At 38.4% G+C, this 13,978-nt stretch overlaps 1 protein-coding gene across 4 annotated transcripts in view; it reads left to right on the forward strand.

The window, feature by feature from the left end:
* DMXL2 (Dmx like 2) overlaps positions 1 to 13,978 on the forward strand; it is a 125,481-nt gene that overhangs the window by 90,643 nt on the left and 20,860 nt on the right. For 2 of the 4 annotated variants that reach the window (XM_060755281.2, XM_060755282.2), the window contains 8 exons: positions 2,088 to 2,289; positions 4,032 to 4,149; positions 4,634 to 4,693; positions 5,610 to 5,696; positions 7,062 to 7,183; positions 8,233 to 8,383; positions 10,379 to 10,439; positions 10,579 to 10,706. In XM_060755281.2, the coding sequence (XP_060611264.2) occupies positions 2,088 to 2,289; positions 4,032 to 4,149; positions 4,634 to 4,693; positions 5,610 to 5,696; positions 7,062 to 7,183; positions 8,233 to 8,383; positions 10,379 to 10,439; positions 10,579 to 10,706 (929 nt within the window). The remainder of the gene's footprint in view (positions 1 to 2,087; positions 2,290 to 4,031; positions 4,150 to 4,633; positions 4,694 to 5,609; positions 5,697 to 7,061; positions 7,184 to 8,232; positions 8,384 to 10,378; positions 10,440 to 10,578; positions 10,707 to 13,978) is intronic. The other 2 variants (XM_060755283.2, XM_060755284.2) reach the window with 1 other exon arrangement.

The raw sequence follows: 13,978 nt of genomic DNA on the forward strand, positions 1-13,978 counted from the left end.
ATTTTGTCCCATTGGCAGAAATACGAGGGGTATTTTTTAAGTAAGGTCCATTTGAACATAAGTACACAACGAAAGTTTATTTCAAAAAAGTAAATTTATTTTCAGAAAGTACATACTTCACTCTATTTTTCGACATAGTTGCCAAGTTTGTTCAAACACTTATCATACCTCTGAACCAATTTTAAAATACCCTCTTCACAAATCCTCGCTTCAACTGAAGCCACCAAATCGTCTGTAATCAAAGAAGGGCGACTGGAGCGGTCCTCATCATGGACGTTGTCGCGGCCATCTTTGAATTGTCGTACCCACTTACGCACTTTGCTCTCACTCATAACAGTATCACCGTACACTTCACAAATCTGTCGATGAATTTCTGCAGCAGGCAGGTTCCTTGCTGACAAAAACCGTATCACTGAGCGAACCTCACATGCGGAGGGTGAGTTGATAGTCTTAAACATTTTTAAATCACAGAACAGAACCGTACAGGTTAGCTACAGAGCGGAAACTGAGGACAGTTGTTCCCGAGGCATGCCGGTACACGACGCACGCGCTCGTTGCGGTATGCGCGCGAACTACTAGTGTCTACAACAAAACGGACCTTACTTTAAAAATACCCGTCATAGATGGCCTTCCCACACTCCCCTTCCTTTCAGTTTTAAACACTGGCAGGTGTGGGTGCTTTCTGGGCCTGCACGCCACACACACACTCTCCTTGGAAAGAGAGTGCATGTGTGGCTTGCAGGTCCAAAGCGCTCTTACATGCCAGGGCCTGCAGCTGAGTAAGAGGCGCTCGGTGCTCCGTGGGCACTTTGGGTGTGCAAGCCACACACGCACTCTCCTTGGAAAGAGAGTGCATGTGTGGCTTGCAGGCCCAAAGTGCTTGCGCTTGCCGAGGCCTGCATCCAGGTGTCAAAAATCAGGTGACCAAATGGTTAATGTTCCCACTTTCCTTTCATTTCACTGATATCTCCGTACGAGAGGGGTGTGTACCGTTTTGTGCCATCCAAATGAAACAAACGGTACGAAAACACGAATTAAACGGCTGAAACAGTTACCAGGCCCATGACTAATAAATAGTAGTAAAATTTTATCTCTTCTGTTTGTTCCCAGTGTGCTGCAAACAACTCTAGGACATACTCCAAGCCATGCCTGACATTTTGGTCTGTTTCTTCTTGACTTCTTTGTCTCAGCCTTTAAGAAAACATTCCCAGCGCTTGGATGTATGCTTACAATGCCCGAATCCCTCAGCCAGTATGGACTTGAAGGATTCTGGGTATTGTAGATACCTAGAGGAAGCATTCCAAGCTTTGCAGCGGTCCCCGTGCTCCTCTACATCTCTAGATAGAAACTGGAAGTTTTTGTGATGTGTGCAAGCCATCCTATAAAGCTTGTACACTTCAGGTCCAACCTATTTTCATTACCACATCTGCTCCTCTGAACCGGGACGGGTTCTGAGATCTGCCAGGGAGACCCTTCTCTCGGCCCCACCACCATCTCAAACATGGTTGGGGACGAGAGAGAGGGCCTTCTTGGTGGTGACCCCTCGGCTCTGGAATGCCCTCCCTAGAGAGATTAGGCAAGCCCTATTTCTTGAAGCTTTCCTGATCCAGTCTAAAAGCCTTTGATCTTGAGTAGATTTTAAGGGTTAGTCTAAGGACTTGGCAGCAACATTTTGGCACTGGGTTCATTGTTCAACTAGTTTTGAACTGCGTTTTATGAATTCAGAATTTTAATTTTATTATGTGATATTTTATTGATACCTGCTTATGTTTTTGTTGCTTTTATGTCTTTGCAATTGTTTTTATTGTATGTGTGGCACTTTGGAGTGCTTTGTTAGCCACACAAATCTCTTTGGGGAGATGGTGACGGAGTACAAATAAATTATTATTATTATTATTATTATTATTATTATTATATTCTATAGTTATTAAGACCCATTCCTCCACAGAAGTGCCATGAGCACACAGCACAGAGTGTAATAATGTAAAGAATTGCACAGAGCTTTTGCTTTGCCTCAAGGGAATGTTTTATTGTTAGTACATACTGCGTTACATGAATGGAGGCTGAACTTTTGATTGCTGATTTAGAGCTTCCTGTTACATCGCCATTGGGCATTGCGGTGATCAAGAATCTGGAGAATTGGGAGCAGTTCCTGCAAGAAAGAATGGACCAGTTTGAAGGCCCACCACCAAATTACATCAATACCTGTTTCCCTGAATCTGGAATGGGAAGTGGAGCTGCTGCGGCCCGAATAAAAGCAATGGTTGACCCTGAAAACACACCATTCAAGTATGAAGGGTTTGGGGTTTTTTTCAAAAAAGAAATAATACTCTATGTTTTTATCTAAAGGGATCACTGTTATTTAAAAACAGTGAACATTATTTTGGTTATTAAGAACACTGTTAATACACAAATTACTTTACATTGACAATAACTTCTTAATTGCCTTTTATTTTTCTTGTTTTTCAATAATGTGGGCAGTAGGCTTGGTTGATTAAAAAAATGGTTCATAACTAGTTTCGGATGTAGGGGGTTCGATTCGAAAGTCAATTCTGATTTTCACAGAAAAAAAATTCAAAACTTTTGGAAATTTCCAAGATTTCTGAATCTTTTCGTTAATGGTTTGAAAATGTTATTTCCTGTTTCATTGGGTGGTCTTTACTTTGAAAGTAGTTGTTTTACTCCAGAAGCGGGGAAAATCAAGTGGAAGAAATTCTTTCCTTCACTAGTTTCGGATGTAAGGGGTTCGGTTCGAAAGTCAATTCCGATTTTCACAGAAAAAACATTTCAAAACTTTTTGAAATTTCCAAGACTTCCGAATCCTTTCGTTAATGGTTTGAAAGTGTTATTTCCTGTTTCCTTGGGTGGTCTTTACTTTGAAAGTAGTTGTTTTACTCCAGAAGCAGGGAAAAGCAAGAGGCCAGGAAATTCCTTCCTTCTCTGGTTTAAAAATGGCTTCTCTGGCTTTAAAACTGGCTTCTCTGGCTTGAGCCGAGGTCAGGAAATTCCTTCCTTCTCTGGTTTAAAACTGGCATCTCTGGCTTTAAAACTGGCTTCTCTGGCTAGAGCCGAGGCCAGGAAATTCCTTCCTTCTCTGGTTTAAAACTGGCTTCTCTGGCTTTAAAACTGGCTTCTCTGGCTTGAGCCGAGGTCAGGAAATTCCTTCCTTCTCTGACTTTAAAACTGGCTTCTCTGGCTTGAGCCAAGGTTCGGAAATTCCTTCCTTCTCTGGTTTAAAACTAGCGTCTCTGGCTTTAAAACTGGCTTCTCTGGCTTGAGCCAAGGCCAGGAAATTCCTTCCTTCTCTGGTTTAAAACTGGCTTCTCTGGCTTGAGCCGAGGCCAGGAAATTCCTTCCTTCTCTGGTTTAAAACTGGCTCCTCTGGCTTGAGCCAAAGCCATGGACCAGAAGCGAGGAAAAGCTGAATCATTTCCTACTCACTTCCTGAGTCGTAACAAAAATGGCGGAAAAAACTTCGGAAGGGCAAAGGGACTTCCGGTTTTTTAAAAAGCTTCGATATCGCTTCAAAAAGATAATTTTAATGAAAGTATTACGACCAACGAGTTATCTGACGCGACTCTATCCATGCCTAGTGACCAGTTTAAAAATTCCATTCCCAACCAATACTATTTATCACTGCTTCATTGAACAGCAATTCATTATGCTTCTGGTTAATAAAACTGTATGAATAGAACTGAATGTGATCCTATTCTTAAAAACATTTATGAAATCTGGTAATGGATAGTTAAATGTATGCTTCGTTCATCAGTGTGGTGCATCGAAGTGTTGTGTGGTCTGTAAGGACCAAATCAAATATATTCTTTGTTTGCAAGACTCTTTGTAGTTCGGTTCTAGCAATACCCCTTGAATTCTGCACAGCTTCTGAACTTATTGTATACACTTTGATAAATTGTGTACATACAACATTTCCGTGTGATATGTGTGCCTTGCGTGACCCTGTTGCATTTCTTGCATGTTGGAGTGAGGAATATTACAATAATGCCATTTTCTCCCCCTCTTCCTTTGTTTAGATCAAAAGATTATTCAGCACTGCCTGCAAAGAGACTCTGGCATTTTCTGGTGAAGCAGGAATTGCTACAAGATACTTTCATCCGATATACATTTACAAAGAAGAGGAAGCAAAGCGAGGTATACAAAAGGCAGCATTGATTGAGATTCCTTCTGTCTTGAAATGGTTTTTTCTTTTTGGTGCTTTTTATAGTGTTTCTTCTTGCTGTATTTTGGTTTAACAATGTGTTACATTATTTCAGCCTTCCCCACTGTGTATTTTGAGCAGCAACTTCTATCAACCACAAACAGCATAGCCAAATGTCAGTGTGAGAGGGCAACTCGAAAAATATAATATTAATTTTACAATATAGTTTAGAATTAGAATCCGTCCTCACATGTCGTCCTTTGCTGCGCTTGGTCTACTTAAGTATTTCTATTCCTCTATAAGACCTTGCTTTCAAAACAATCCAAGTGCCCATCCCTAAAATAAAGAGATAATGCATTAATTATTGTTAGTTGGCATAAGAGGGGGTCCGTTTAAGTTCGGAATGTTTTCATTCATTTTTTTTATATATTTGTTTGTGCATGTGTTTTGTGTTTGTGGCCCTGTGGTGTGGTGTAGTCTGTAGAAGTCCGTGCGGAGCAGGTCACACAAAACAGCCTAGCAGAAGACAAAAACAAGGTAGTATCCCATCTCCCAAATCTATCAGCAGCTTAAAGATATTACTATCGGGCTGTATTTCCTTTTTCTCGCTTGCTAAAGAGAAAATAATACGCTCTGTGTAACCTTTCTGGCAAATACTTGATCTTTCTATTAACACAATGAACACTATAGCTGGGATCGCACTGACACATTAGAACATTCACTTGTACACTGATTTGTGTGCTAGGCTTCCAGAAGTACAAAGGTACAAAACTACAAGGGTTGAATGAAAAAGTAATGCCTCCACCTTCTTAACTCCTCAACAGATGGCAGTACTGATATGTGGCAGGTACTGGCTTGTTCAGTAGACTCTCCTCTACAGTTCCATTTTGGCGGAAAGCCTTAGCTTTGAACAGTTGTTTTGTTAAAGTGAGAAGTATGGAACCCTGCGCAACGTGATCATTGAATTCTTGACAGCAGAAGGTGTCACCCCAAAGGAGATTCATCAGAGCATGCAAGCCGTTTATGGTGATTGTGATGTGAGTACTGTGCATCATTGGGCAAGTATGTTTAAAGATGTTGAGGTGACACATGCTGTCAAGAATTCAATGATTGCACATTGCTTAAGTCGCATTGACCGACCGTCTGCGCAGGGCTCCATACTTCACACTTTAACAACACAACTGTTCAATGCTAATGCTTCCCGCCAAAATGGAACTGTACAGGAGAGGCTACTGAACAACCCAGCACCTGCCGCATACCAGTACTGCCATCTGTTGAGGAGTTACGAACATGGAGGCATTACTTTTCATTCAACTCTCGTACTTTCTGGAAGAATGCCATATCTACTAAACTTCTTTTTGCTTTCTTCTTTGTATCATTTTCCATTTATTCATGCCAGTCTAAATAGATGAATGCAGTCATTCAGTGTATGTTGTGTTAATGTTTTTTTTAGGTCGAAGCAGAGCTTGGCTATCCTGGAGGAAGAGCAAAAATTATTCATAAAGAATCTGATATGATAATGGCATTTGCTGTTAATAAGGTAAGGCCCCTGCGGTGTTCTGGACTATTGTACGAGTGTTGTTATGTTTATATACAAGTGTGGATTTCTTCCGTGACAGCTTCAGAAATGTATCCAATTGTCTGCTGATTATGTGGAAAAGTGAATAGTGGTTTTTAAAGAGCACATTCTAAGGATTATTTCTGCGATTGATTTATTAAAATATTCCCATCCAAACCCAAGTAACGAAGGTGGAGGCATTGCTTTTCATTCAACTGTCGTATTTGTATTGTGAGTATTATGCAAGATAAAGTGCATAATAGGAGCCCAAGGTGGCACAGCGGGTTAAACCACTGAGCTGCTGAACTTGCTGACTGAAAGGTTGGTAGTTTGAATCCAGGAAGGGGGGGTGAGCTCCTGCTGTTAGGCCCAGCTTCTGCCAAGCTAGCAGTTTGAAAACATACCAATGTGAGTACTGCTCCAGCGGGAAGGTAACGGCGCTCCATGCAGTCATGCCGGCCACATGACCTTGGAGGTGTCTATGGACAATGTCTGCTCTTTGGCTTAGAAATGTCCCCAGAGTTGGACATGACTAGACTTAATGTCAAAGGGAAATCTTTACCTTGAAGGTTCGCAGTGTTTTGGGAAGAAGAGAAAATGGAATCTTGGGGTTGGCTGGCTGAGAAATTCAACCAGAATTTTAACAGGTTGATGTGTATGGAATAGGAATTAGAATAATAGATATTGACAGAGAAGAATGGAGTGGGGTATGAGACTGAAGGGAAAGAGTTTGCATTCTGGGTCACTTAACAGGTAGGTCATGGGTTACATTTAAAGTTATGTCAAGTAATGTTTTACTGGTCTTTTACCTAGCATTATTTTCATTTATTTATTTATTTATTTATTTATTTAAAACTTTTGTATCCCAATCTTCTCTAACTCCGTAGAGGGACTCAGACCAGCTAAGAGCAAGGATTCAGTGCTAACAATACAATCTAAAACATCGTACATCAACAATAAATTAAAATACATAAAAGCCAGTTTGACAAGATAAAATCATGTCCCACTCAGTCCGCATATGTGGTCAGTAACTTTAGTCAATTGCCAGTCTCTGCCATCATTCTGGGAATACCTCATTCCATAGCCAGGATTTCACTAGCTTCCTGAAGGTCAGGAGGAAGGGGGCAGATCTGATCTCAATCAGGAGAGAGTTCCATAGCTGAGGGGCCACCACAGAAAAGGCCCTGTCTCTCGTCTCCACCAGCCGCGATTGCGAGGGTGGTGGGTCCGAGAGCAGGTCTCCTCCAGAAGATTTTAACAGCCTTGATGGTTCATAGGGGAGAGTATGTTCGGCTATATGACTGGTCTCAGGGCTTAAGGTGTCACTTTTGTCCTTGTGCTTTGCAGGCAAACATCAGTGAAATAGTTTTAGCTTCGACACACGACGTACAAGAACTTGATGTCTCTGCTCTCTTGGCTGCACAGTCATATATATGGATTGGAGAAGAGTATGACAGAGAATCAAAAAGGTCAGATGGCCTTCTGCTTTGCATGTAATTCAAGCCTAACTAGCAGGGTTTTTAAAAAATATATATTTTATTAGGGTTTTGTTTAAAGAAATGAAAAAGAAAATGCATATTGTAACATTGAAAGTGGGAGAACAATATCATATATACTAAAGTAGGAAATGTAAAAAAAGAACAAAGAAAAAATAGAAGGAAAGAGAGAAACACCTCTCTCTCTCTCTCTCTCTATATATATATATATAGAAAAAAGAGAAAAAAGTATATTAAAAGTAATAATAGTAAGGGAGGGGGGAAAGGGGGATATTTTAACATTGAAAGTGGGGAAACAGGTATAGTACTTTACTTAGGCGATCCCTTGTAGTCCGAGGACGATGGTCCTCCAAGGTCGGTGTTCTGGCAGTATGTCCGTAGGTGACTGTGGAGCCCTATTCTTGACCTGCATGTTCTCCCGCAGTGAGGGCCTTGGTTTCCAGGTGGAAGGCGGTCCTGGTCGGGGTTGGCTTGACGTGCCTTCCTCTTGGCATGTTTCTCTTTTTCGCCCTCCATTTGTGCCTCTTCAAATTCTGCAGCACTGCTGGTCACAGCTGAACTCCAGCTAGAGCACTCAAGGGCCAGGGCATCCCAGTTCTCAGTGTCTATGCCACTGTATAGTATAGTAAAGTAGAAAGAAAGAGAGAGAAAGAAGAAAAAGAAAGAAAGAAAACCACCAAAAATATTGTTGACTTTCTTCTTTCCGATGGTCATTTAGTCTTTCTTAAGATAGCGTTATCTAGTAGTTAGTTTATTTCCCCTCCGTGTTCTTTGTCTTTATGATTGATTCTATTTAGCATATCAATTCTATTTTCAACTGAAAAAAAAGCCTAACTAGCAGTTGGCATACAGAATAACTCAAGGACCAACATTATTAGTATTTAAATGTGTTCAGTTCACTACAGCTGAATAATAGATGCATTCTCATTGTTACCAATGTCATCCCAATGCCTGATGACAAGTTAACTTCTAAAATGACCGCAGAGATGAAGAATTACAATGCTCTATTTTTGCTTTTACAGTTCAGATGATGTTGACTTTCGGGGTTCCACTACGACACTCACCCAGTCGAGCACAGCCTCTTTTGCGGTGGCTCAAATGCAGCCGACGTCTTCAGTGACATCATCGATGCCGTGGTTAGGCAGTGGGCAGACCAGTACAGGAGCTGGTATTGTACGTCATTTGGGCTTTTCATATTGTTCTAAGCCAGCCTTTCTCGTACAGATGATCGCCATGGGTCTCAGTTCACACACATTGAAGAACACCAGGCTTCTAATCCTTTGTAATACAATCAGATGTTTTGTCTTGGTGCAATGACCACTAGATGGCAATAAATACTAAATTATTTGTAAACTAAAATTGCCCAGGTTATTTGAAGATGTCATTTTTTAAATTGAACAAACTGCATAACAAAATATAATATAATGTACTATAATATAAAATATTGTATATACATGTAATATTTATAATATTATAATGTACAGCAATATAATGCTAATAATAACAAAATGATATTCTAATCATATATTTATATTACATGTAATATTTCTAATAATATTACAATATAATGGTATAGTACAGTATAGTAATATTTAATACTAATATTGTACTATGCTAATAATATAATATATTGCATGTGTGTGTGTGTGTGTGTGTGTGTATATATATATATATATATATATATATATCTTGTAAGCTGCTCTGAGCCCCCTTCCGGCATATAAATGTCGTAAATAAATAAACAATAAAGGTGCTAATCATATATATATAATATTACATGTATTATATATGTGTGTGTGTGTATGTTATATTATATGATAATGTAATACAATATAATAATAATACAATACTATAATTATATATTTTATATTACATGTAATATTACTAATAATATTACAATATAATGGTACAGTACAATATAGTAATATTTAATACTGATATTGTACTATGCTAATAATATAATATATTGCATGTGTGTGTGTGTGTGTGTGTGTGTGTGTGTGTATCTTGTAAGCCGCTCTGAGCCCCCTTCCGGCATATAAATGTCATAAATAAATAAACAATAAAGGTGCTAATCATATATATATAATATTACATGTATTATATATGTGTGTGTGTATGTGTGTGTGTATGTTATATTATATGATAATGTAATACAATATAATAATAATACTATACTATAATTATATATTTTATATTACATGTAATATTACTAATATTACAATATAATGGTACAGTACAATATAGTAATATTTAATACTGATATTGTACTATGCTAATAATATAATATATTGTATGTATATGTGTCTTGTAAGCCAGTCTGAGTCCCCTTCGGGGTGAGAAGGGCAGCATATAAATGTCGTAAATAAATAAGTTTGTGGGTGAACTACGATTCACATCATGCCAGGTTAACCCCCTGAAACTCCCATCAGTGGTTGAAGTCAGTGGTTGAAGTCATGGGGGGTCTGTGTGTCAGATTTAGTCCAGGTACATCATCGGTGAAGGTCACCATTTCTCTGGTTGTGGGTGCACTACAAGTCCCAGAAAGGAAGGTCAGTTCCCTCCAAACCCCTCCAGTAATCAAATTTTGGCATATCAGATATGTGTGCCAAGTTTGGTCCAGATCCATCATGTTTGGGTTCACAATGCTCTCTGGATGTAGGTGAACGACAACTCCCCCAAATCAAGGCAAAATTTCCCCAAAGACCTCCAGTATTTTTTGCTAATCGTGGGGGCTCTGTGTGCCAGGTTTGGTTCAGTTCCATCTTTATACTATATACTTAATATCCTTAATACTGTAGCTTTCAGTCTGGAACCCAAATATCATCTGAAGCCCAAATTTATTTTATTTATTTATTTATTTCAGGCACTCCCCCCCCCCCCCCCAGAAGGAGGACTCAGGGCGGCCTCACACAAGCATCATACAATGCTGCCAACAAGTAAACAATTTGAAGTACAATTAAAGCATTAAAAACCGTTAAAACATTTAAAATCATTAAAGCACATTATACAATTCATTACACAGTAGATTATACACGCCGGTAAAACCAAATCCAAGTCTAGGCAGATTCAGTGTCCTAAATATCCTAATAAATGATCCTTTCTTTTTAAAAATGATGGTAAAATTTTCCCTTTCTCTCTCTTTTTTTCTCCTTTTTTTGCATGAAGCTCATCAAGCGGAATTTGAATAATGTGAAACGAATGACTTCTCATCCAGTCCATCAGTATTGTAAGTAATCCAAATTTGCACAGTGTGTGGGGCGGTTACAGTATGTGTTTAGTTAACTTTCCGTAACATTTTTCTTTCTTCCATTTCTTTGTTGTTAATACCTTGGCCTCTCACGAGTGCGCATGTGGCTCTTTTCCAGACCTTACAGGTGCTCAGGATGGTAGTGTTCGAATGTTTGAATGGACGAGACCACAGCAGTTGGTGTGCTTTCGTCAAGCAGGCAATGCGAGGGTTACTAGATTGTATTTCAATTCTCAGGGCAACAAGGTGAGTGCTTCCAATTGTGCTTCTAAAATTGTCATAAATTTTGTAATCCTGTACCATCTTCAGAGAAGAAAGAGTAGATGGATGGAATGATGGGTGGATGGATGGAGATAGATAGATAGATAGATAGATAGATAGATAGATACACACACACACACACATAAATACATACATATACATGCACACACACATATACTGAAATAGAAAAATAGATAGGTGTGTGTGTGTATATATATATGTGTGTGTATATGTGTGTTTGTGTATGTGTGTGTGTGTGGTTTTGCGCATGCATTGCAATGTTTTGTGTTTTTTTTGGCTTTTCAAATCTTCCGCTGTGTTTTTCAATTGCTTTATGAGTGATGCTCAATTGTTGGCTTGATAGGTGTATTGAGTCCAAATTTTGTGTCCGTTCGTCCAGTGGTTTTTGAGTTATGTTAATCCCACAAACTAGCATGACATTTTTATTTATTTTTATTTTTATTTTTATTTTTATTTATATATATATATATAGAGAGAGAGAGAGAGAGAGAGAGAGAACTTTTATATACCGGTCTTCTCACCTCCTACAAGGGTACTCAGGCCGGTTTACAACAAGGGAGTTCATACACAATAGTTAAAAAACATCACATCAATAATACACTAATATAAACACATTAAAGTACTATCATATAATTATATAAAGCCTATATATATATATATATTCAGGAGACTTGAATATATATACCCTATATACTTGAGTATAAGTCGGGTTTTTCAGCCCCTTTTTGGGGCTGAAAAAGCCCCCCTTGGCTTCTACTTGAGTAAAAGTTATTGATTGTTTTACTTTGTTGTTATTATTATTTTATTGCATTTTACTCTATTATTATTATTAAAGGTAAAGGTAGTCCCCTGACATTAAGTCCAGTCATGTCTGACTCTGGGGTGTGGTCCTCATCTCCATTTCTAAGCCGAAGAGCCAGCGTTGTCCGTAGACACCTCCAAGGTCATGTGGCCGGCATGACTTACATTTACATTATTTTACTCCATTAGTGTTACATTTATTACTTCACTATTATTACATTTATTATTTTACTCTGTTATTACAGTTATATTATTTTACTCTATTATTATTGTTATTATTATTATTACATTTATTATTTTGCTCCCTTTATTATTATTGGAAGAATACATAAACACACATTTACATTGAAGAAGGTTAGAAGCATGGTTTAATCAGAGTTGGACAGTCTTATCTTAAATTACAGTTTTATGTAAATATTCAGAAACATTTAACCTACAGATGCCTCAATTCATGTAATTTTTGGTATCTATTTTTATTTCTAAATTCACCAGTAGCTGCTGCATTTTCCACCCTTGGCTTTACTCAAGTCAATACATTTCCCCAGTTTTTTGTGGTAAAATTAGGCGTCTCTGCTTATACTCGAGAGTGTGTGTGTGCACGTGTGTGTGTATTGCAGTCTCCTGAAGCCAAATGCTAGGTCACAACATCTGAGGAGAAGACCTCTTCCATGTTTGAGGGCTTCCCAGAAGTATCTTAAGATGTTGTGTTATTATTCTGCTGCATACAGCAGGGTTCTGGAATTTTTAGCCATAGTCTTACACAACTTTGTGGAGTTTTTCTTCTCTGTCTATGTTGCAGAGATGTACCACCTCTCCCAGCTTCTTGTTGTCCACATTTGGTCGGGATCCAGCTCCCATTAGTTCTTGCCAGCTTATCGATAATAAGGAATTGTTGGAATCTCCATTCAGCAACATCAGGAGATGTTCCTTATCTCTGAGATAGACATAGCAGCAGGACTATCCCTTCTGTTCTTGTAATTAATAGTGCTCTTCTCTTCCTGTAGAGACATATGGCTATAATTACTTTTTTTCATGCCTGGTATTACTTTCCTAAAGTGAGAGCAGTGGTTCATGAAAAATTCCATATGGACCCAGTTGGGAAATGTTGCTCTCCTCTATGCACAGTGAGGAAGAAGAAAGGGGCGTGAAAAAGGTCGACTGTTGATGTTACGGATTAGAGAGCATGACGCTAATTAGGAAGTGAAATGCTGCAGGGATTGGGCTGGAGCAAAACGCACATCTTCTCAGTTGCTCAGTCACTCCATCAACGAAGAACCTGCCAAGTTGGGGGAAGTATTCTTCCATCATAGTTTTCACATTAGGAGAGTTTGACTTTCCTGACTTTTGCAGGAAAACTTGTTCTTCTATTTCATTATAAAAAGAGACACTGAAGGATTTGATTTATAACCATGGTTGTTGTTTGAATAAGCTTCCATAGCTTTTCTGGCTGTGAATGGCCATTTCAACATGGAACCCTACCTACAGTGCTACCATGGAATAATAATACTATGGAATAATAATAATAATAATAAGGTTCTTGTGGGTTTTTTCGGGCTATAGGGCCATGTTCTAGAGGCATTTCTCCTGACGTTTCGCCTGCATCTATGGCAAGCATCCTCAGAGGTAGTGAGGTACCTCAGAGGTAATAATAATAATAATTACTTAACAAGAAGCAGGGAGAGGTGGTACATCTCTGCAACATAGACAGAGAAGAAAAACTCCACAAAGTTGTGTAAGACTATGGCTAAAAATTCCAGAACCCTGCTGTATGCAGCAGAATAATAATTACTCAGAGGTAATAATAATAATAATGTCATTATTAACCATGGAATAATAATAATAATAATAATAATAATAATAATAATAATAATAATAATTGGAATAATAATAATAATACCATGGAATAATAATAATAATAATAATAATAATAATAATGTCATAGTTAATAATGATAGTAAATAATGTCAGTAAAATAATAATAATAATAATAATAATAATCTATATAAATAAAAATGTAATGTTCGTTTGTGGGATTAACAGAACTCAAAAACCACTGGACGAATTGACACCAAATTTGGACACAAGACACCTAACAACCCAATGTTTGTCCTTCACTCAAAAAAAAATGATTTTGTCATTTGGGAGTTGTAGTTGCTGGGATTTATTGTTCATCTACAATTAAAGAGGATTCTGAACACCACCAACGATGGAATTGAACCAAACCTGGCACACAGTTCTCCCATGACCAACAGAAAATACTGGAAGGGTTTGGTCGGCAGTGTCCTTTGGTTTTGGAGTTGTAGTTCACCTACATCCAGAGATCACTGTGCACTCAAACAATGATGGATCTGGAGCAAACTACACAAATACTCAGTATGCCCAAATGTGAACACTGGTGGAGTTTGGGGAAAATAGAATCTTGACATTTGGGAGTT

This window comes from Anolis sagrei, chromosome 9, assembly GCF_037176765.1.
Source record: "Anolis sagrei isolate rAnoSag1 chromosome 9, rAnoSag1.mat, whole genome shotgun sequence".
In the NCBI taxonomy this organism is placed as follows: Eukaryota; Metazoa; Chordata; class Lepidosauria; order Squamata; family Dactyloidae; genus Anolis; species Anolis sagrei.